Below are 23624 nucleotides of genomic sequence, written 5' to 3'. Positions count from 1 at the left end.
ACAGTGGGGCAAGGCATTTAACCTGTGGTAAATCCTGTCCACTCCCTCCTTGTCTTTTCTGTTTATGCATGGTGTTAAAGCATCCTTAAGCCTCTTACTGCTCTACCACTCTCCTGATTACAGCCGCATCTAACACTGAACTTGAAGCACACACCTGTACGTAAGTTTGCGGCTAATTGCGAGAGAGTGCAGAGGCCTATAATTCCTTGACTCTTTATAGAGGAATGTACATGTATAAAAGCCTTTTGAATTTTCATAAGCCGCCCCTTAGATGTGGGATAGCAAAACACAAAAAGATGAAAACAAGATGCTCACCCGATGATTCAGCTTTCCTGCAAAATTTCTCCTACCAGCCATCATAACCCTGAAAATAATCACCCCAGCCCTTTTTTCCTGTGGGCTACAAACACATCAGCAATGAGGATAATAATTTAAGGTTTTGCGTTACATGGGAAAAAAAGAGTCGTATGCAGAAAAGGAAGGTATGCATATGTTTCATTTTGTTGAGTTTTGGGTTTTGGAGATTTTTTTTTTTTTTTTTTTAGTTTAAGGAATGCTAAATCAGGCTTGGCTTTGCTAGGGGACATACCAGCTGTCTCCAAGCTCTTTTTATGATGATCTCTCTTGTACCTTAATTGAGAAAGCAGGGTGTGGAAGTTTCAACAAAGGCTGCCCTTTGTAGTGTGTTAATTAGGCACAGGAGTTAACAAAACCCTTCAGTTATAAACAATTACCTTTCCCCAGGCTTACTTTCATTTTCATGCTATTGCATTTTTACTAATTTTCTATTAGATTTCCAAAGTGGACAAGACTAATTTCTAAAATTAGTCTAATAATTAGAAAAGAAAGAAAAAACAAACAACCAAGCAGGAAAATATGTAAAGCAGGAGAAAAAAAAAAAAAAAAGGTATAATTAGAAACACTTAAAGATGCCTTTTTTTCTGCTTCTTCAGGATACAGAAGACTAAGGTCTTTTAAGTTCACTGTAAAGTCCCCTTTAAATCTGAAAATCTAGATTATGGTCCCCTGGAAGTGATTCCTGGTTGTAAATGCCTGGGGATGGGAAAGAATGTGGTTAGGGTTTCTGTGCCCTGAAATGATTGCTACCCTCACCCCCACAGGAGGGGAAAAAAGGAAAGCGAGAGAGGCTATAATTCCTCCAGACCCTCTCCATCCATTCCATTTGCAAAGCAAAGATTGCTTTAAAAAGATGGCCCTGCTTGGCCCATAGGACATCTTGCCTGCTGGAATCCTGGCTGGCTGCTCAGCATGTGCTCAGACTCTGAGACTCACAACAGCTGGGAATGGAGCGGCCTCTGCCCTCCTCCCTGCCAACTGCTTGGTCCTGATGGCAGTGACCTCACCTCTTGGCACCCAGCTGTCCCTGGCACTGGTTTCCCTCCTCCTCCCTCTGCCTCCTGGCAAGGGAAGGAGGAAACCCAGGGGCTTGGGGCAGCCCTTCTGCCTCAAAAAGAGGCAATCCCTATGATGGAAAATTGTACTATAAGGACAACTGCCATCTTAATGCTAAACATTTTCCACCCTGTGTCGGCATGAAACCTTTCATGCTGCTGCTCTTTAACCTTGTTTTTCAATGAATTTCTGGAGAAAGGTCAAGCAAGGCCTTTGAACCCATGGTATTGGGAGAAGCACGTTATGATTCAGTCTCCGGTCAGCGTCACACTTCTCTTGTCACCTGTGATAATGCTGTTTGCCCAAGACTTTTACAATGTAGATGGCCCCAGATATTCAAGCATAAGTTGCCTTTGTGTCCAAGGAGTTGCCCAGAAAGCAGGGGAGCAACATCTCCGCAGGACTGGGGAGATAGTGGTTCAAGCTACATTCCCAATGGGGCTGTGCCTCCCAGCCTGCCAGCAGACCTGGAAAAGACTGTCTAGGGGAAAACTCATAATTCTTAGTGGCAGCTTCCCAAACATAGCAGTTCTTATTCAGAACTTGCCTCTCCTCTCTGGAAGACACTTCAGATAGCCTAGTAAAGATAGGCATTCCCCCTTATTACTGCACATCAAACCACAGTCCTCCTTTCTCACTGTGTTGCAGTAGCACAGACTGATTCTGAAGCCAAGATCAGCTCCTGCTGCTTTCCCCAAAGAGCTTTCAAGCTCAAACAGACCAGACAAACTCATTGTGAGAGTGCGATCAGAAGTGAAGAAAGGCTGAGACTGGCCTCAATGCCTGCAGCAGGTCCCAGGCAGGAGGCAGGTACAGGTACTACTGTGGCTGCCCAGGCAAGTCAGGGAACTGAGGACCCCATGGCAGCACAGAGCTACTGCACGTAAGATGGAAAATTTTTAACTGCTGTAGATGGGGCCCACAGGAAACTTTTGGGAAGTGTGTACTGGGTCTAAGGCAGGAACCATGAAAGTCAGTGTTTAAAACATGCATTGACGATGAATTGCTTCATTACTTAGAGAAAAATTGAGAAGGGGGAAGAAGCAAAACTCAACCACATCAGGAAACAGGCAAATAATTGTCTGACGGATACACCACGTCTCCTGATTGCTGGTCTTGGACTTTGCTGCTGCTCAGCCATCATGATAAGCTTCTCCTTCCAGGACACAGCAAGGTCTGCCCTACATTTAGGTATGGATCTAACACCCTGGCAAAGAAGCAAACAAAACCATCTTGCATAGGGCTGCTTGCTGTCTCTGCTAATGTCTCATTTTGCCCTGTTTTACTGTTTTGCTTTCTCTTCCAACACCTTCCTTTGTCCATACACTTTCAAATGAAGAAGGAAAGTGCCACCCTTCAAACTGAAGAAAGTTTTGGCCCATGAGCTGCTGAAGAAAGACACGTGGATGTGTGAACTGCAGCCCCTCTCCTGCAGCACTTTGTAAAGCAAGTGAACAGCCCGAGGCAGGAGGAGGCTTTCTGCATTTTGAACAGGCCAAGGTGAGAAGTCGTGCAGGGCAGAGCACCTGGAGAAATTGGACCTCGTGACCCGGACTTGCACATCCGTGAGCAGAGACATGGGAAATGCTGCCTTTCTGGAGCTGGAGTGGGGAGGGGAGCGCTGGAAGCTGCAGGCAGGAAGAGACTGACTTGGGAAGAGCGAAGCAGGTAACGATCATGCAACTATTTATGGCTCTTTTTCCTTGCGACAACCGCAGCCTTATAAGGGCAAGAGCGCTCCACTCGGGGCAGAGCTGCGGAGGTGGAGCCTCCAGGGGCACTCCTGATGCTTGCTCCCAGGCTATCTGCCTGCACAAGCCGCTGACCTCCTTCCCGGGAAAAACCCTGGGAACCCTCGCTAAATCCAGCTGTTCAAATTACAAAACGCCTCGGTTCCCCTCCCCTTCTCCCTATACCTCCTACTAGCTGGAGCTGTGGTGGAGCAGAAATGTCTGCATTTGTAATGTTGTGGGTATCTGGGAGCACTTGGTTGGAGAGCCCCCCCCAGCTGACATGGGAAACCTATTCCCATCTGGTTGTGATAGTACTGAGAATCGGAAGAAAAAAGAAAGGAAAAACAAACAAGCCTCCCCTCGACCCCCCCAGTGTTGCTTGTTGGCCATTAGTGAGTGTGTGAAAGGCTGCAGCTGGCAAATCTGGTGCACAAACTCTGCTGCGGATCCTTTTGCCTGTGGTTGTGGTTCAGAGCCCCCCAGTAACTCTGGCTGAGCTTCCAGTATGTGTGTTGGGTTCTTACATGTTTCAACCCTGTCCAGCCCACCCTGCTGAACTATGCTGGAAATGGGTTGCAAATAAAACTGAACATAAACATGCTAAAAATGTCACTGTCATCAGATAAGGTTGCTATGTACATAAAATTCCTAACACGAGTTCATTAGACCAAGGACATGAAAAGTTAAGCCACATGCATATGTTGGCTGGGATGGGGAGGAGGGTATGGTAAGCAGGGATTCAGCCTGCAGCTTTATTTTTTTTGGCCTTCTAATAGCCCGTAGCCATCACCCTGGTGTGACTCAATTTCTTGCAATAGGAAGGGAAAAAGAAAAGAAAAAAAAAGTTACAGCACCCGCTTCCTTCTGTGAACACAGGTGTGATTTGGGAGGGAGCAGGAGGCAGGGTTAGCCATGTCACTTGCGAGTTGAGGAAGGCTGGCTTTCCCGAGGACAAAGCCCATGCTGACAAAGCCAGCCCTCAGCAGTCTGTAGCAAAACCAGTCATATTGGGCACTGCAGGAGGCAGTTATCTGCATTATAAGAGAGGAAACAGGCACCGAGAGCTTCCTCTATGATACACTTCTTGTAGCTGTGGCTATGTTCAACTTGCAGAAACATGGGATTGCCTGGGCTAGGTGCTCCCACATGGACTTACCAGTCCCCAGACACTTAGGTTTGCAGAAGTGCCCCAATGCAATGACCTTCCCTACCACATATGGAGTTGTTACAGTTCTCAAGGCACATATTTTAAGAGAGGGGCAGGAGCTGTGTGAGAGATTTCAGGTGATGCCCCCTCTCCCGAGCTTACCACAGCTGCCACCCTTTGGCTGCTTGCAGGCAGGCTGTGGCTCAAGAAAGAGAAGCTGTGCACCCTTCGCCCCAGGATGAGCAATGTGGGTTAGATTAACCTGCAAAGGTGGAACATCATGTCCTCCTCAGCCTCACAAGAGTCAGAGTTGGAGCTTCATGGCTATGTGAAACCAGCACAAGTCTGAGCAGCCTGTGAAGGAGGGCTGTTCCCCTTCCTTCTCTGATATTCATACTACCACTGCTAGTGTCGTATGACAGCCAGCTGATCCAGCTGGAAACAACCTTGAAACTGAAGAAAGGCAGATGTTTCCAGTTTGATAATTTCTTTGATCCATTTGACTACCTGATTTCTCCACAGGTGCTGAAAATGCACAGTCATGGGAAGCCAGACACAAGCTGCTCAGAAACTATGAGGGAATGGAAGCTCAGGAGAGGCCAGAAAGCCTCCTTTCCAGAAATATCATGAATGAGTGGTGATCCAGCCCCCTTGGTCAGCTTTGTGCTCCTCCCCAGAGTTGCTGCAGTTTGTTAGTGTCTCTCTTGCAAATGTAAAGGATCATCCAGAAGCAGCCTGAGGAATGGCCCATCTCTCCTTCTAGAGGAGAGCAGGTGTCTCTGCCTACTTGTAGAAGCTCAAGTCTTTGTGTGTTTGTTGGGGTGTGCATGCACAGAACCAGCATCTGTCAGTACGTGTGCACAGTGCCACACGGGAAGGCCGTGCATCCGCCTCTCCTGTAAACAGTGACTCAGTTTAGGTCATAAAAATGGGTGCAAATCCACTCAAGTCCCTGGAGCTGTGGTTCCTGTGAGCAGAGCTATACTGCAGGTATGCTGTGTGAGTGCCATCTGTATTGATTTCCAGGGACTGTGCATTGTCCTTCTACTTCAGCAGCTCTGCACCTTAGCAGGTACAGATTTTCCTTCCCATTGTCATTGGCGAAGATGTTTAAAATCAGGTGTAAATCTGGTCAGGTAGCTTCTTGATTACTCACTTCTCAACTATTACTCTGCTTCAGTAACCCTGAAGCTCAGGAGACAGGTGTACCAGGCAGTAGCTAGGACTGGAAGATAACAGAAATCATGTTCTGCTCTGGTGAAGTTGCTGGAGGGCAGTGCATCACTGCTGTGATGTCATGAGCATGAGGCATGGCCTTTGGAGCATGAAAACTCATGAGCACTTTACTCAGTGGGCCAACAGGTGATTTCAAAGGATGCAAGCAAAAAGGGAGACCTTAGAACTTTTGCCTGCTTGCTGTTCTGAGGACATGGTGGGTAAAATGATGTGTAACTGTGAATCAGCAGTGCCTTTTGCAATATCAGGATTGCAGTATGATGAGCAATCCCTCTGAAGTCTTTGTAAGCCTTGTTCCTGTGGTGCAGATGGACTGGGCAGGGTAGAGCCAACGCTGGACCAGTGGCTGCCCCAAGCTACAGAGGTAGCAGCAGGAGAAAGCCCCAGGGTGCTGATTCTCAGTTGGTCACATCCACTCCTCATTTTACTGCAAGAGCTGCCATCAAGCTGCTGTCATAGAGTTTTGGTGCCGCAGCCCAGGATGCTTGGATGCCCGACACATAAGAACAAGGGGTGTTGGGTAAAGATCCAGTTTTACTTGGTGTTAAGGTCCAGGCTTAGAGCTGTGGTCTTACAAAGAAGAGGAAGCAAAGCAAGGTAGTCTGCTATGGGGAACAGAGATGTAGATTTGGGTTGACACAGGGTGAGGTGCTCAGAGGTCTGACCCAGATCACAGTGAGGCAAAGTTTACTCCCCAGCTATAGGAAATTATTACAGAAATGCAATAAAACAAGGTTTTACTACAAGCCAAGGACAAGAATCACCAGCTGTTCATGTCACCCAGCTCCTTTATTCTGAAACAAACAATTTAGGGACTGTCTTACGTGGCACAAGGAAAAGGCATTCAGGTCAGGTTTGAAAGACAGAGCTTGTTCCAGGAGTCAACCTCTCCTTTTGAGTCCCTTTCATAAATCCCAAAAGCAAGGCAGAGTGGTAAAATACAAACTCTGCTGATCTTTCCCATCAGTTCCACCTCTGGACCTACTGGTCCCAGCTGGGATCCTTTGGGATGTGTTGGGACAAGAAGTGGTGTGTGCACCAACACTGCTGCTAGATCTAGGTTGGAGGGCCCAAAATACATGTACAGCCACCATAAGCCATGAGCCCTGTTGGCTGCCCAGGGCCGGATGGCAGTCCTGTTTAGCTCGGCAGCCTGGCATACCTCACCAGGCTTATCTGGTCATGTGCCCTTCTCCCTCCCCAATTGTATCCCCAGGGCCAGGTTTTCCTGCTTCACCCCAAACACTTATTTTTCTTATTTTAAAACAAACAGAGTTGCGTCTGTTTTGATTTCTAGAAGAAGGTTAGAGGGAGGTCAGAGCTGACATCTGGGCTGGAGATAACATTCCCGTCTAATTAGCAAACCCTGGATAATGAGGGCCTTCCTGTCCCATCCCCTTGCCCTGGTGTGGGAGAGCAGACAGACAGTGGAGGCTGGGGCAGAAATGAGGCAGGAGAATACCCCGTAAGGCAGCATTCCATTTTCTAGTGTCCCCAGCCGAAGCTCATGGGCTGCTGATACTGCTGATACATGCCCATGGGAAACGGCTGGAGGCTGCCCCTCCTTCATCTTTGCAGGGGGACACCATCTGCAGGCACTCAGCCTCTGCACTCCTCTTCCAAGGCATCGGCCATGTCTTTCCAAAGTGCCAGTGATGCTGCCAGTCCCCTCCAAACCTATTTCCTGGGGAGAGCTCATTTGCCCCTTCTGCAAAGCAGGGATTATGGATTTAAACACACAGGTGGTAGCCGTGCTGCTGTGTGAGTGGCAAGAGAAGACACCAGGAGATATGATGTTGGTGGGAGACACAGACGAGATGCACAGCGAGGTCCCCAGAGCACAGCTAAGCTATCTGCTGCCCTCCCCTCAGCCTAGGGAGCTGTACATTGGCAGTTCCGTCCCTGCTCTCAGGAATCGGGTCATTTATCAGGGCAGCACAGCCCGCCGGGCTGACATGATGCAGCTGTTTGTGTGCAGCAGCACCACAAAGAGGAAACAGCCATGGCTGGAGTCAGCTTTGGCCGGGATGCTGGGCTGGGGGGGGCAAAGGGCCAGAAGTGCTGGGGAGACCCAGTTTGTGAGAGCTCCTGAAATTTGTAGACATATCCCCCTGCAGCAGGACATGGAGGTGCAGAATAAAGCCTGACTCAGCTGGGAGAGAGGCTCCCTGACTGAATCACCTCAAGCTCTGCGCCTTCCCTGCAGCTCCCCTGCTGTGGGCTGACTCTGTGCTTGCAAAACCCCATGAGATCAGGGGCACAGGCAAGCGAGGCAGGGACTGAACCGCAGCCAGGCACTCTCCAGGTGAGATTAAAACAGCAGGAGCATCCGGTCCATGGAAAACCCCGGCTGACACCCCTCAGCAGAGCCAGTGACACACCAGGCTCTTGCCTTGTCAGCTCCCATGGCAGGGGGATTTGCTGCCAGCAGCCTCAGATGCGTGTCCGCCCTCACCGGAAATGCCACAGCCTGTTGATTCCTTGGAGGGGACGTGACCATCATTCCTGACCTCAGTACAAAACCCCAGGGAGGGAGGGAAAAAACCGAGGCAGGGAAACAAGGCTCGGGATGTGACACTGGCAGAGCTTAGCCATCACGACCCCAGCTGCAAGCTGGAGAAGATGAGGCTGGGAACCGTGCCCTTGGGTCAGTCATGTGCTGCTGGCCACCACCACGGGCTGGGCACAATGTCACAGGGAGGCACAGCATCGAGGAGGAGCAGCAGAACAGGGAGATGACAGCAGCCTAAGGAGTTTGCTTGTGGACGTGGCCACATGCTGCCAGCTTCCTTGCTGCAGGCTCCAGTGAGACCAGCAGTGACGGGTCCCTCATGTTCCCACATCCGTTCATCTCAAGGGTGCTGCCAGCTTCTGCCTTCCTGTGCAATGCCAGACAGATTAAGAAAACCTTAAATGTGCTTCCTCCTGAGAGTTGTCAACAAACTGAGAACAGAACTTGAGCCCAAGGCCAGGGAAAGGGCCCAGACAGGAACAAGGGGGTTGGTGTGCTGGGCACAGCTGGTGTGCAGAGTTTAGCATTAAAAATGCAGTGGCAGGCATGACAGCAACAACCTTTAATATCGCCTGAGCTCTATGAAAAGTTTCCATGCTTCTGCCAGGATCCTACAGTGAAGCCCATGGGACTTGGCCCAGATGGGAAGTGGAAGGTGGATCTCCTCAGGTGGTGAGCTAAGCTGAAATAGCTAGGCTGAAGGATCAGCCCCTTGAGAGCAGACCTGGCGAGCAAGAAAGAATGTGAGAGGTTTGTCTTGTAGCTTCCTGCCAAGAACTGGCATGGCTGTAAACACAAGTGTAGAACAATAAGGTCTCCTGTCCCAGCAGCTGCTAAAGCTGTCACCTGGGAAGCTTCCTGCAATCAGCCACTGGAAGGACAAAAAGGAGCTCCCACATGCTTTCCTGCAATTTGTAATATGTCTGATCTCTGCTCTGCTCAGTCTCTATCATCCTCCCTTCCCCCAGAGCCCTGTCTCACGCTCCAATAAGAGGATGTGGTTATGGAGGCCAACCTCTGGTGAGGAGGAGCAGTCTCATTGTTCAGCCTTGCTTCTCCAAGCAGCAAGAAGTGCTTTTCTTTATGATTTCTGAGTCACCCTATAGCTTCTCCACAGAAAGTATTTCCCCTGGGCTGGTTCTGCAGGCACCGGGTGAACTTCCCTGGTGCCTCAGAGAGTTCCACAGCACTCTGCAGATCCTCTCTGCCTGCCACGTGTTACAGCTTCAGGGCTTACAGTGACCAGAGTTGGCACAATGCTGCCACCGGCTTCTTTTTCAGACCACTGCACCTTTCCAAGGCGTTAATCTCTGGGTCTGAACAGTGCCGTGCTGGATCTCTCCTCCCGGGTATTTTTAGAAAGTTTGAGCTCAGACCATACAGTCACTCCTGAGCTATGCCAGGATGAAAAGAAAACAACCACTTCTGCCTGAACAATACCAGCGTGGAACAAAAAGCCACTGTAAGAGGGGTTTTTCGGCATCACTCAAAACTAGCCAAGCTTTGAAAGACGAAACTCGCAGTCAAAAAAAAAAAAAAAAAAAAAAGGAAAGAAAAAGGTTCCTGGTGAACAAGAGAACAGAAAGGGCTTTGACAGTTTACTTAAAAAGCCAGATTAAAGCAAAATGATGTTATATAAATACATGGGCATGCTGGAGCTTGCATGTAGTACAGCACTCCATCTCCATCCCTGCCACTGCCCTGGCCAGACCCAGGGCTGGGTTTGTCACCTGCTGCTGCCCATGGCGCGGCCCCGCCACCGGCAAGGAAAGGAGCCGAGCGGTCCCTGCGGCTACGGGCCCTGCGGGGAAGTGTTATTGGCTCATGATGGAGCCAGAAAGCAACCTCGGGGGATGCAGATCCTCTCCTTCCTGAGGCCATGAAGCAACGAGTGCAGAGCCGGGTGGGAAAAACACCCTCTCGCTGCCAGCTGTGTGAGACCGGCATGGAGGAGCGAGAGCCACGCGGGTGACCGGAGGTCACCATCTCTGGAAAACACCGAAATCTCTGGTGCATTTTGTACCCTCTGGATGACTTGAAGTCAGTGTTTCTGAGGGCTCTCACTGAAAAATTTCCTGTTTTTCAGGAAATTGCTCAACCACTTGTCCTCTCCTAGGAGAGATGATGCTAGGGAGCCTTTAGCGGCAGAGGATGAGAAGTGTGTAGTAGCTGAGAAGGGTACTGGGAGCTCAGCCTTCCCTTGGGTGGGAGAGCCAGCAGGCTGGCTCCTGTCCTCTTCTGTCAGCAGCTACAGCTGCTGGGGACATCTGTGAGACCCAGAAGCTCCTGGCACTCTCCACAACAGACAACAAGAGTATGTGAATGGATAAACACGTATATAGATGTACAGGGACCTTACTTCACAGAAGCTGCACGCCATGGAGAAAACCCATAAATTTTAGTGCATTTTTATTGTGACTATTTGGATTATGAGGGCCTAGGAAGTCAATGCAAGCAGATGGGAAGTTGGGTGCTGCCCTGTTGCCTGCAGCTGCCAGCTGTCCTTCACCCACATAACATGAGCAGCTCCAGTGTCCCCCTCTAGCCTCTCCTTATAGGATCAGTTCCCTTCTCTCTATACCCATCAGGGACCCTTTGCCACCAGGAAGGCAGCCACAGGGTTTCTCCTCCCTCCGTTCCCACTGGGCTGTGGGCTGACACATTTTCTCCCTGGAGGACCCCATTTTCCACCCATTTGGCTCCTCTGGGTGTAAGAAATTTGGGGTTTCCCCTGCTGCTCCTGCCTCCATCCTTCCCTGGGTGGTAGGATGCACACTGAGGAAGAAAGCAACCAGGCATGGCTCAGCACAGCAGCCCCATCAGACACCACATCCAGCCTCTGGCTACCACTCATCCTGAGAGTTGCAATCTTTGGTTTTTGCCTGAAAAAGGTTTTTTCAGGAAAAGTGTTGCTGAAATTAGAGAGTTGCAGAGGCTGAGAAACCACAAAGCTCACAAGTGCACCCCATGTCCTTGACAAGGGTGGCAGGACACCACCCATGTGTGGTGATGGACTTTGGCCTTGGTTTTGACTGTAAATGGGTTAATTTTCTTCCTAGTAGCCAGTACAGTGCTGTGTATTGGATTTGGTATGAGAATAATGTTGATAACATGCCAGTGTCGTAGTTGTTGCTAAGTAGTACTTACTTTAAATCAATAACTTTTCAGTTTGCTGTACTCTGACAGTGAAGAGCTGCACAAGACACCGTGAGGGAGCATGGCCAGCACAGCTGATCCGAAATGGCCAAGGAGATATTCCATGTCATAGAACACCATGCCCAATATATAAACTGGGAAGTTACCTGGAAGGGGCCAATCACTGCTCAGGGATGGGTTGGGCATCAGTCAGTGTGTGGTGAGCAACTGGGTTGTGCATCCCTTGTTTCTCTGGGGTTTTCTTTCTCTTTTGGTTGTTCCCCTTTTCATTACCAAGTATTGTTATATTATTATTTTATTTTATTTCCCTGTTCTTACCTCAACTCACAGGTTTTACCTTTTTTAAATCCTGGTTCTTCTCCCCATCCCACCAGGAGAGGGGTGAGCAAGTGGCTGCGTGCTACTTAGTTGTCAGTTGGGGTTAAACCACAACTTGAGCTTGGGTGTGGTGCAAGGGCAGGTAAGGAGGACGGGACTGTGTAATAGGTGATCTAGTTTGGTTTTAGTCTGGAAGTAAAGCCTATGGTAGTTTTTATCTTATCTTTTTATTGCCTAGGATATTGCAGCTGTTACTCTTTAACTTGCGGGAAACTCACAGCAAGCACTTGCCACCATCCAGCAGCAGTTCTGAACAACACTGAGCTTAACGTTGCTAACAGCCTTGCAGAGCTGGAGAATTTAATTGCTGATTCTGCCTGAATCCTGTAATTACTTGGATGGGAAAAACGAGGTGTGTGAGGGAAAGCTCAAAGTGATTAACAAACTGTTAGGGTAAACAGCCTGGCCAGGCTGGTGAAAGGCCCTGCCTAGGGCTGGTCAGTGTCCTGTTGACATGGAGCTGGTCTTTGTTTTGTTCTCTGCACAGAAGGAATCATATTTGTTGATAAAGCAAAGGATTTACTGGCTGGGCTGTTGAGGTCAGACCTCACTGGAACCAAACTGGCCGAAACAGTCCCCTTCAAAGGGCCACGTATACACAGCCCTCTCTGTGCTGCAAGCCAGGCAACCTGAATTTTTCATCACCTACCAGCTCTTGATGCTGGTCCTGGCACAGCACCTCTAGCAGAGAAGATAGCACAGCTCTCCCTCCTTGGAGATATTCACTATGACCCAGAGCAGCTGAAGATTAACTTGGGAGTTCAGCAGGCAGGCACAAACATCTTTGGGAAAGGAGCAGCTGTGTTAGGGCTTGATTCAAGCGTAAAGCCCACAGAAACAAATAGAAAACCTACACTTGCCTGGAATCAGGCACCTTGGACAAGACTCTGAGGACAGAGTACTTGACTTTTGGGGGAATCTTGGTGTTAGGTTCAAAACATACAAAGGGAGAAGTGGGTTTAGCTGAGCTTTGCTCCCCCCGGGAAGGCACTGACCCCCATGTCCTCTTAAAATAGCAACAAGGAACATTAAGAGCTGAGAAAGCTACTGTAAAATATAGACAGGCTTGGGCAGGAGAAAGCAAATGCTTAACTGATTAGAGTAGCATTGAATGTGCTTAACTCCAAAAGGGAAAACAAACTGCATCCTTCCTGGACTGAGCTTAGAGGAAACATTTTCCCAGCTGACATAGAAAAACAGCTACTGTTGAGGCATTACCCACTGCTTCAGCTCTCTTCAATTGGGAAAGACCAACATCACATCTAGGTGGCATGAAAATTGCTTTTAACCACTACGTAAATACACTGCTTGTAGTGCTTCCCACTTGTACCTCCTCTGTTATTCACACTGCTGTGGGAATCCCTGAAGCCTCCCCAAGCCGTTGGCAAACAGGGAACTGAATTAAGAACCTGGCACACAAAACATCCTTGTGCTCTGAGTCCTGTCCTGTCCTGTGGTGAAAACCCTGCAAAGCGCTCAGGGAATCTCAAACTGTTCCCAAAACTCTCCTCCTCCTGTCCACCTGTTATGATCTTCTGATGGATTCCCACAGGGCACCATGTATGTGGATCATTAGCATTTATCTCAAAGAAACAGTTGTGGCTTTCATATAATGCACTCTGAAGTGTGCTGGCACTTTAATAGCTGAATGACACTTTAGCTCGGCTTTTCCTTAGAAGGAAGCGATAAAATAACTAATTTATACTGCCCCGTAATTACACAATGCAAAGTCACTGTGTTTTTTCCTGTTCTATGGGATGGTAAGGCAAAAAAGTTGACTATTGTCGGGTATGTGACGCTGTTCCCCTACTTTTCCTGCTCATGCAGGAAAATGGAGAGCCTTTACTAGAAGTGTTTATCAAGCAGGAACACCGAAACTGCAGGGGAAATTGCCCATCCTGAAACACAGGGAGGCCAGGAGCAGCACAGCTTCTGTGATCTCCAAAATAAAATGAAATGCCAGGTTTTATTGATCACAACTGACCGACAGTTCTTAACCAAATTACATCCAAGTGACATCACCTCTAGCAGCATGCCAGGGGTGAGATCAGCCCAGCCCGGATGGGGAGGCACCCATCTCAGGGGACCAGCACCACCTCGTGCTGCTGCCCAGGCCCCAGGGGTGACAGAAGCAGGTGGGAGCAGTGACACCAGCAGCACTGCACTGGCAGCAGGACTTGGATCACCACTCCCCTGGCTCCTTCAAAGCTCATAAATTGTCATTGCAAAGGTGCAGGAAAAAAAATTTCCTCACTGCTTGTAACAACCTATGCCAGGGAGGTGAAATGGAACAGAGCCAAAGCAGATTTAAGAGTGACTGAAGGAATCAGAAGCTGTGGAGGAAGAAGAAAGCAGCTTGTACATGGTTATTAAGCACTTACAATGTTCTCATGCAGCTCAGATAAGCAAACTGGAATTAAACATTAGAGTAGGCATCAGTGCTGGTGCTGTACTCTGCCTACAAGCACTCAGAAGCCGGGCTGGCTGGAAACAGGTGCATATGAGGAGGAGGAAGAGGTAGGAATGGCTGAAGGCTCTTGCAATAGGAGCACAAAACTGGCACCCGTAGTCCAAAGGTCAGGGCAGTTGAAGTCAAGGCTGCCTTCCGGCAGGGCTCACCTGCGCGAGCAGACTTAATAACGCACAAAAGGGAGAGGGAGGCTCTCAGGCTCCACAGGCAGGGAAGGAGTGAGAAAAGCATGGGGGAAGCAAGCACAGCTCGGGTTCCTTGTGCACAGTGAGCAGCTGCTCCTCTGCATGTGAGAGGCAAGTCCTACCTCTGTTGCCCTGGATCCAGCAGCACACAAAGGGGGTCCTAGAAGTTGCACTGAAATCCCCTACTTTGTTTTTCAGCACATTACCTTTTAGTAGGGATCAAGTCATAACCTGCACGCTCCCAACTCATCATTAGAAACCAGCCCACTGTGCTGCTGATACTCCCTCTCACCTCTCTGGACAGACAAGGGACTTCCCTGTGATTTCTAAGACTCAAGTTTTATTCTCCAGCCAGACAGCAGTGACCGATAAAGTTCTCTATTGCAAGCATACAAAAGGAGATCCATAAAATACTTCTCCATATTCTCTCTTATAAAATTATGATGGGAGCCCATGGATTTGTAGAGGAGTTGTACCCATCCCTGCATCGTGAGGACAAAGAAACAAAGAGACAAGTTTCACAGGCAAGGCAGAGGCATTCTCAGCTTTAAATGAACCCACCCAGGGCAGGTATGTACCATCATCTTGCAGGGAGCAGCTGCCCTCTGCTCTGGGCTATCAGATGTGAGGCAAAGAGAAAAACATTCCTCCTCTTAACTCAGCAGCAGCAGCTCTGCACGTCAGCTCTTGGCTGATAAACACAGGCTCCTAATTCCAGCCACATTCCCTATTTTGAGAATAAGCAGCCCTGCTCCTCAGTGCCCTTTACAACTACTGCTCACGAGAAGTGGGGGAGGGAGGGAAGGGTTACAACACTGTCCATCTCCTAAAATCACCAAACCAGAAGAAACCCTCAGGTTGTACAGGGCAGGGAGATGACCTGCCCTCAGCTCTCCCAGGTAAGGAATGCACAACATGGACATGTCCAGAGGAGAGGTACAGCCACCCTTTTACTTCAGGCTCCAATGAGTTTCTTGAGGAATGCCTCCAGCTGATCCTCATCCTTTATGCCCACAAACTTATCCACAACGTCTCCGTTCTTCATAGCCAGCACAGTTGGCACTGCTGACACCTGGGGGCAAGAGAAACAGGGAGACATAGGTGAGCAGAGGCTATGGGGAGCCCAGCTGCACCAGGTCCCCAAATGGAACTCTACAGAAGCAGCTACAAGGGAGCTGAGCATACACTGCTCTAGGGTAAGATGTCCACTTGCCAAACAAGCCAGCTGAGCTCCATGTTCCTCCTTTCCCTGTGGCCTCATCTCTGCACTGACTTACAGCACACTGCTAAACAAAGGCTGAGCTGCTTTTTGAGTTTAAATTTTTAAAGACTAAACCAAAGCTAATATAAAAACGAGGCAAGGCTGTTCCCACGTCTCCAGTACAAATTCCTCTTCTCCTCCCTTTTTGTTCTGTCATAAGCGAACAAATCCAGGACACCTCTCAGACATGACGACCTTTGGACATTTTGTAGCCACAGCAGCATCAGACTGGATCGATGTTCTCCAGACAAGATTGGAGCTGGAAGATGGTCCCGCCCCATCACTGCACTGGTAGATTTCCTGCTCCATCATATCATGGTAATGACAATCCCCTCCAACCTATCTTTCCTTTTCCCCTCCTGTTTTCAGTGGTTCATCTGGTCATACACCAGTGGCCACTCACTGCAGATCCCTGATGATTAGGTAAGAAGTGAAAAGGTTGTTCTGACCAGAACCAGCAGGCAGCTGTGCTGCTCTGGGCATTGATTTTTTAGATCAGAACAAAGTTTTCTGTGAATTATCCAAGAAAACAGTGTTGGAAATGACAACACTCTCCAGGGACTTGCTCGTTGACTGGTGACAGCAGAGGCCCCAGGGACACTCTAAGGAATCAGAGTTTGGAGAGCTACAGCATTAGAAGATCTGGTCACATTTCTGACCCTACAGCCTCAATGCCCTTATCTCTGCAAAGTCTCCCCCTCAAAACATGTCCTGTCCTTATCTCACCCGTTGACTCTCCTCCAGCTTGCGAGGCCTTCTCATGTGCATTGCAAGCCTTGCTGCCAACAAGAATCTGCAAATCCCTCCTCTGGAAACCCACCAGAGGGCTGGCTTTTCTCCCACTGGGAGCCTAAGATGAAAGGGACATTTTGTCTTCTTCCCTTCCCATCCAGTCCCAGCCAGACTCTGCAGTCTGTTCTTCAGGGCTTTGCAGTCTCATGAAGTGAAGCAGTGGGAGCGCCGGGGCTGCTGCAACGCAGGATCTTCAGCTCCTCCTAGTGCCTGGAGGGAGCACAGCCACAGGGCTCGGACCCAAGCGCTGGCGATGAACATCAACATGTTCCCTTGTGGTTTTAGGGGCGAGAAAGGACAGTACCAGCATGGCACTGGTCACTCCCTTCCTGAGAAGGGCAAGTCTCCACTGAGCCTCCCTCTGCTTTGCACAGTGGGCTAATGCTGAGCAGAGTTGCGCCAGCTCCAACCAAAAGAAACAGCAACAGCAAGCATCAGGCCATTAGGGCCTGGGTGAGGAACAGGCTGATCTTGGAAGCACCACAGATGAGCAGCCAGTGGGCTGTTACTGGGCCCTGCGTGCCGACCAGAGCACCCACGAGCTTCACACAGCCTCAACCCCTCCACCTCTTTCCCTCTTCGTGCTGGTGAGCAAACCCTGAGGAAGAGTGGAAGGTCTGTGCCTGGCGCTGCAGAGCCAGGCAAGACCCAGGGGCATGGAGCAACTTGCCTCTGCTCAGAAAACATGATGCTTTTGTCAGCTTCCTTCCTGCCAGCTGCAGCAAGGGCAGCCCATTAACGGAGCATGCACTTTGTTTTGCTGGTTGAGAAGCAAATGTCATGGGAATTTTAGAATGCAAAGTTGAGGGCATTTTTAAATTTTTTTTTCCCCTTCTTTTTTTGGGTCCCATCTGCACTGAACCTAAACAAACTTTCTTCTTCCCTCAAGAGCATTGCTACATAAAAAGTCAGTCTGCTTTTGATTAGTGCTGACCGTACAGATAAATAAACAAACATGGCCATCCAGGTTATTCCTGGCAAGACCCACACCACGGGAATTCTCTCCCATCTAAAACTGGGGCTTTCATACTAACTTGGATGCCACACAACAGAGCAGAGAGAAGGATTTAACCCAGGCCTACAAATGAGGTGGTAACACAGGATGGAGCTCTGCTGATGAACGACCATCTCTGTACCCAGCAGCTCTTCCGAGCTGCCCACCCACAGTGGCTGGAGAAGGGGCTGCCCTTTCCCAATGGCCACACACAGAGGCAACTGGCCAAGGCAAGAGATGAATCTAAAGAATTTGAAGAGACTGAAGATAAACAAAAGTATTTCTTCTCCCTTTCTGCTCTCGAGGTGAGAGGTCAGGAGCGGGCTGGAGCAGTGGAGACAGGCCCCAACCAGAGATGAAAGGTGTTAGATAAAAGGAGGAGTCCCCAGAGAAAGAACTTTTGTGCTGGGCATAACTGGACAGGGAAGGGCACTGGGGACATTACTAGTGGCAGGAAATACATCCGTGCTTCATGCTAAGCCAGGATGGCTGGGAGCCAAGGGCAGACGGCCACTTGTGCAGAGGAATGCACTAACATTCCTTGGCTCTTCCAGGGGGTCTCCCCCTCATCCTGCCTCCCCCTGTGCCAAGGAGGCTGCTGACTAGGACATTGTGCAATCAGGCAGCAAGATGGGGGCTGTGTGTGTGCGTGAGCAAGGGAATAAACATGGATGGAAGGAGACTTCCTGGCAGCTAGTGAAGGAGTTGTGGGGGTGGCATGGACACTGAAACCCCCAAAACAAAACTTTCTCAGCCTGCAGACATCTGATCCCCAATGGAATGGCCTTAAATCGAATGTTTGCTGATCCCTTCTAAATACCACCTTTGGTTTTCCTGATCTCTCCCAAACACTATCTTTGGTCCCTCTTTGATCTTGACTTGGTGCCTTCCCATCAGCCCTTGCGCTCACATCTTTTTAACTGGCAACTTCACAGAAGATAAAGCAAAACCAAGCACATGCTCAGCACATGAACCAAACTTCTGCCTTGAAAAGGATGCCCCAAACTAGGAAGATCAAAGCAAAAATTTCTCCTTTACCCCTACCTGTTTGCAGCTATCCTACTCAGACACTACCCAGGGATGGGGTTTTAGCCATGGGGATAATGGCCCAGTCAAGATATACACATCACCCTGAAAGCAGAGGAGGCAGTGATAATCCCCATGCCCTCTTACAACACAAAATCTTCATCATGTTTGTACATAAGGCTCCAGAATGAACTGCTAGAAGCTGACCCTTCCCTGCAGCCTCAATCCTGCCTGCCCCTCTCCCCCAAGGCTGCCAGACAGGCAGACCCTGCACACAAACACGTGCACACAGCGAACAGTGCAGCTGCTCACTCACCACCCCGTGGGAGAGCACATGCAGTGTGTCGTTAAACCTGCACAACTTGTGACTTTTAGCCTCTTTTCACAGACCTTTCTTCATATGCACACACCCTGCTTGCCATTTTCCACTCATCTGAGATTATCCTCTTGTAATCCCAGCTAATTTGATCTACTGGAAGGCTTGGAACAATACAAGACTTGAGCTAATAATCTCTATGCTCTTCTTTGTATGGCTGCTACCACAGCCTTGCCTGCACCTGTTAGCATTTACACACTTTTTGACCACAACTAAAAACACGTCACCCTCTTCAACTCCTCACCAGGACCCTTCTGCTATGCAGCCTATGCCAGCTCCGCTCAGGAGCCAGCAGCCAGCTTCCTTGGCCTGGGGAGTATCTGCCAGCACATGTCCACCACCAAGAACACCAGAGGCTCTTGCAGCTCCCACGGGCTGAGCACAAGTCATGACTGTGGGCACCAGCTGTGTGGACACGCCACCACAGCACAGGCAGAAATGTCTCCCTCGGGAAAGAGTGGGAGGGAACAAGCTGTTTCCACTTCCGTCTCCTTCTGGCTTGGCAGGGTGTGGGAATGGCATACAGCGTCTTCTCCAGGCTCAACAAAACGACAGCTTGCTCGGGAGATGGTTCACACTTTGCAGGGCAGCTTGAGGAGCTTCCTGAGCTAGCTTCCACCCTGGAAGCAGGACTTCATCTGCAGAGGGGGAGCAGATCCATCTGCGTGACACGCAAGTGAAAATTAAGCGCTTTCTTCCCTGTAAAACACAACAGCAGGATGCCCCGACTCCACAGAGTTGTTGTTTACAAGGAGAGAAAACAGAAGCGAGCGCAGTCGTCAGAGGAGCTTTTGTATTTTTTAAACTGCCTAATCACAGGAAAAAAATAACTAAATCACGGAAACGAAAAGCCTTCTCCAGTTGTTCTGCTCCTTCCTGGGAGAGAGGCAGCACAGGGAACACATCCAGCAGTGGTGTTAACACACTAGTGTAAGCACCAAGGTCCCTCCTGTCAAGAGCAGGATGCCTACTCCTGTTGTTTATGTGTGTTTCCTGACCTGGCTTTTACCTGTCCAAACAAAACGCACAGTGTCTCCTTGTGCTGCAGCTTAAGGATAGGACGTTATGACCCAGCTAGAGATCCTGAACAAGGAAGGGAAACAGAGGATGGACCAGTGGCACAAAGAACCACCTTCAGTAACAGAGCAGACTGGGGCTTGTTACTTCTTGCCCTGCACTTGAGCAGCCCAGGCTCGCAGCGAAACGCCGCATGAGCTTCAGGCTCCTCAAGGCCAGGCAAGTGACAGATGCCTGCAAGGCCTAGAGGACACCTCTGTGCAGAATTAGAGGTGGGAATGCTGAGCATGACCAGCAGAGCTGGGAGAGCCAAGCAGCAAAATCCACCTACTAACAAGCAACCCAGTGGATCAGGAACCAGTAGGCACTGAGCTTCCCCTCCCCTCCAGTGCCACTGCTGTGCAGGCACACCTTTCCCCAGGGAGTGACCTTCTTGGCACTGCCAGCCAAAGAAAGTCTGTGCTCTTCCACCTCCTACCTCGTACTCGATAGCAAGGTCTGTGTGATCATCAATGTCCACCTTGGCCATCACCACCTTCCCCTCCTGCTTGGCCACCATCTTCTCTAACCTGGGGCCCAGGATCTTGCAGGGACCACACCACCTGATGGAGCAAGAAAAGAGAGGGGACATTAGAGGAGGCAAGGACAGCAACAGCCATGGAGGATGTGCTGGTATGCCAGTGCTGCTCCATTCAGGAACCAGCCTGGAAACAACATTCCTGAACCAAGGCTTTGAAAAACACTCCTCTCACAAAGGAGCTGCCACAGGCGTTAAGGAAGTTTCATGTCCAACCTCCCAGAAGCCACTCTGGCACTCACACTCGAATCACCTGAGCTGGGACCGAGGCCCCTTCACAGCTACACACCCCACACTCACACTCAGACCAGGTTTCCTTGCTAGCTCGTCCCCAGGTTTCCCATAGCAGAGTCTCAGACATCCCCATCCTTAAAATAATAATCTTTGTGCAATAACAAAGTAACAGCTGGAGCTGGTGCCTTTGAGGAGGAACCCTGAACAAAGGAATCCTTGGGCTTTTATCCCCTTACAGTCTAAGCCCAGGATAGTCAGCTCCTGCTGTGTCTCTGAGTGTCAGATCACCTGGCTGGGCCACATGTCCCCAGGCCATTTGTTGTGCAAAGGGTCAGCAGTTCACAGCCTCTTGCCTGGGGCTCCCACACAGAGCTCAGCCTGCAGCTCCCCTGCAACTGCACCCCAGAGATACCTGCACTGAATGTATTCCTCAACAAAGGGTTTTTTCTGTGTGTGTGGTGGAGGGGCTGAGTGGAAGAAGAGGTCACCACGGAGCATTTGCCGTGCTTTGGATGTCGTGTCCGATCACCCCGCAGTCTGCTCTGCCAGCCTTGCTGGTTCTCCTGCCCCTCTTCTTGTTCATCCCCATCGAGCTTTACCTCCACGTGCAGAGCTGTGGTCCTGCTGCCCTACAGCAAGTGCTGCTGCCGAGCACTGGGCTTGCAGACCACACCCAAATCAGTTTATGCCAATCACCAAATCACAGATTTCCCCTGAACGCTCCCTGCAGGGTTTACAGAGACCCCCTTTAGCTGGAAAGCTCACATAGGCATTGCATCTGTTCAAAGGGGGACCACCTAAGCCAGACCCAGGTGCAGTAGTAGCAGGCTTTGTGAGGCCCTGGACACTCCCTGCATGCTCTAACTGCATCAGTTAGGATGCTATGAACTTACACACTTCAAGTAAAACATGAGTTAAAGATCTAAGTACCCTTTTCTTTTAGAATTGAAGCTTTGGTGGACTTTGCTCCTCCTCAGCCCCTCTCTCTAACAAGTTTCAGGCCTTCAGTTATTTGTCCTCTCCTCCCTGGATGATGTCAACCAAAGTTCAACTTTGGGTTGCCAGTTTGGTCTGTTTAGAGCAGAAGTTTTTGGGCTGCTTCATACTCTGTTTGCCCTCAGTCAGCCACAACAGGCTCATGTGACAGCACTGCAGGACTACGAAAACACATGAGAAAACAAAGATAATCAGTGTCGTTAACACAGCAGGTAACACCTAGGAATATTTTTACTGGCAAGAGGATGACAACATTTTCGTTGATGACAAATGCTGCTGTTGGTGTCACAGGGCTGTTATTAACACAAAGGCACTTGCTGTTGAGAGCCCCAAGAGCGTGCAGACTTAGGAAACCTGGAAAGATACAACGTGGTAGTGCTAAGGCAGAGCAAGTGCAGAGCTCCTCCATGGCTGTTAACAATATTTAATGCTTCTAAGAGGACATTTCATCCCCAAAGCTAAATAGGGGAGAGATCAGAGTTTTTTTCCTGAGGTATCTTTTGCAGGATGATGCAACGCTGGGGGTGGGATGACACCTGAGCACTTGGGAGGTGCAGCAACGGCACCCTGGGGAAAGCCTTCCCGGCACTGCTGTTTGACACCGCTGCAGGGCATAGCTGTGAGCGAACTCTTTATGGACTGAGCTCCATGGGCAGAATCACCTTGTAACACCAGACCCCACAGCCTGAGAAGCCCTCGGGCCTGCTCCTCCCTGGTGTGCTCGGAGTGCCACCGTGCCAGGAGAGTCAGGGCACACCTGCACATGTGACGGCAGAGGGGGAGGAACTTACTGTGCATGGAAATCCACCACCACGGGTTTGGGGCTGTTCACCACCCGGTCCTGGAAGTCGCTGCCATCCTGCACATTGAAGGTGCTCCTGCGGCCCGCCGAGGTGCCAAAGGCCCTGCCGGGGGGTGCCGGGGGACCCCGCGGGGTGAGGGACAGCAGCCGCCGCAGCGCCAGCCTCTGGGCCATCTGTGGAGACAGCGGGAGCTTCGTGGGCTGGGGGGCACCCCACGGCTGGTCCCACTGCGGCAGCGCCCCGAGCCGAGAGCGCTCAGCAGGGCAGCCCCCAGGGAAGGAGGTGCTCGGGAGAGACACTGATGGAAGATCACACGGGAGGGCTCCCCGCCCCCGTGCCCAGCCCGACACCTCCTGCAGCTCCGGCACCATGGCCACGGGGCCTCCAGGCGCAGGGCCCCGCTTCTCTGAGTCCCCCCCTCGGCCCGCGCCCTCCCACCCCCCGGGGCAGCCCCCGCACGGCGGGGCTCCTCCAGCCGGAGCATCCCGGCAGCTCCCGCAGTGACAGGGCCCCGGGACCCCCCGCCCAGTGGCGGAGGACAGTCCCAGCCGCGGGGGCCCCGCCACCCCTCCTGGCCCTGAAGACAGGCCGCTCCATCCCGGAATCCCCGGTCCCCCCCGGTCCCCCCGCACCTTCCCGGCCAGGAGGTGACCCGCGCCCAGCCGCACTTCCGCCCGCCGCCCCGCCCACCTGGCGCTCATTGGCCGCAGCCGCCGGATGGCTGCGAAGGACGGCACCACCGCCCTCTCACCCGATTGGCCACCGCCCCAAGGGCCGGTCACCTCTGATTGGCCGCCATGCCCGTCCTTCAAGGCGCTTCGCCCCTGCGGGGGCCGGCGGAGCAAACCCCGAGCGCTGATTGGCGGCGGAGCCCTCCAATGGGCGCCGCCCTCCGCACGTGCCCCATTCCCGCTCCCGTTCCCGCTCCCGCTCCTGCTCCCGGTCCCGTTCCCGGTCCTCCGCGGGGGCACCGGCCGGCGGCTCTCTTCGGGTTGGAGCTGGGCAAAGGACTCTCCTTGCAGTGCACAGCCCTGCCACCCCCCAGACTGCCATTAACTCCCCTCCAGAACACACCCTGCACCCGCGGGGGACACGAACCAGCATTCCTAACCACGACGGTGCCCGATGGAAAACAATTCAGAGCCAACGCTTCACCCCCTGCCACCTCCAGCACTGCGGGGAGCCCAACCAGAACAAGGCTGAGAGGGCAGCACTCATTCGGCAGCACCCAAAGCACGAAGACTTGGATCCTGGCTCCCCAGGTCCAACTGGAAGCAAGTGCCAGCAAAACCGCTGGGGTTTGAGTCACCAGATCCAA

General features: G+C 51.0%; 1 protein-coding gene across 1 annotated transcript; it reads right to left on the bottom strand.

The window, feature by feature from the left end:
- Positions 1 to 13522: 13522 nt before the first annotated feature.
- On the bottom strand, positions 13523 to 22988 carry TXN2 (thioredoxin 2). The gene is made up of 4 exons (XM_050323464.1): positions 22939 to 22988; positions 22295 to 22479; positions 20175 to 20298; positions 13523 to 15302 (listed from the first exon to the last, which is right to left on the bottom strand). The coding sequence occupies exons 2-4, from the start codon at positions 22477 to 22479 to the stop codon at positions 15186 to 15188; spliced, it is 426 nt and encodes a 141-aa protein (XP_050179421.1). The 5' UTR covers positions 22939 to 22988; the 3' UTR covers positions 13523 to 15185.
- Between the last annotated feature and the right edge of the window lie 636 nt (positions 22989 to 23624).

The sequence above is a fragment of the Myiozetetes cayanensis genome, unplaced genomic scaffold, assembly GCF_022539395.1.
Source record: "Myiozetetes cayanensis isolate MyiCay16 unplaced genomic scaffold, myiCay2020 scf3, whole genome shotgun sequence".
NCBI classification, from domain to species: Eukaryota; Metazoa; Chordata; class Aves; order Passeriformes; family Tyrannidae; genus Myiozetetes; species Myiozetetes cayanensis.
The sequence above is the reverse complement of the archived record's forward strand: the minus strand, read 5'-3'. Positions and strand labels throughout refer to the sequence as shown.

Excerpts from the sequence above, each read along its gene's own strand:
- TXN2 (XM_050323464.1), bottom strand. The coding sequence starts at position 22,479 with ATGGCCCAGAGGCTGGCGCTGCGGCGGCTGCTGTCCCTCACCCCGCGG. Across the intron at positions 20,299-22,294 it reads GTGGTGGATTTCCATGCACA|GTGGTGTGGTCCCTGCAAGA; the intron begins GTAAGTTCCTCC and ends TTGCTCCATCAG. Across the intron at positions 15,303-20,174 it reads ACCTTGCTATCGAGTACGAG|GTGTCAGCAGTGCCAACTGT; the intron begins GTAGGAGGTGGA and ends TCTTGCCCCCAG.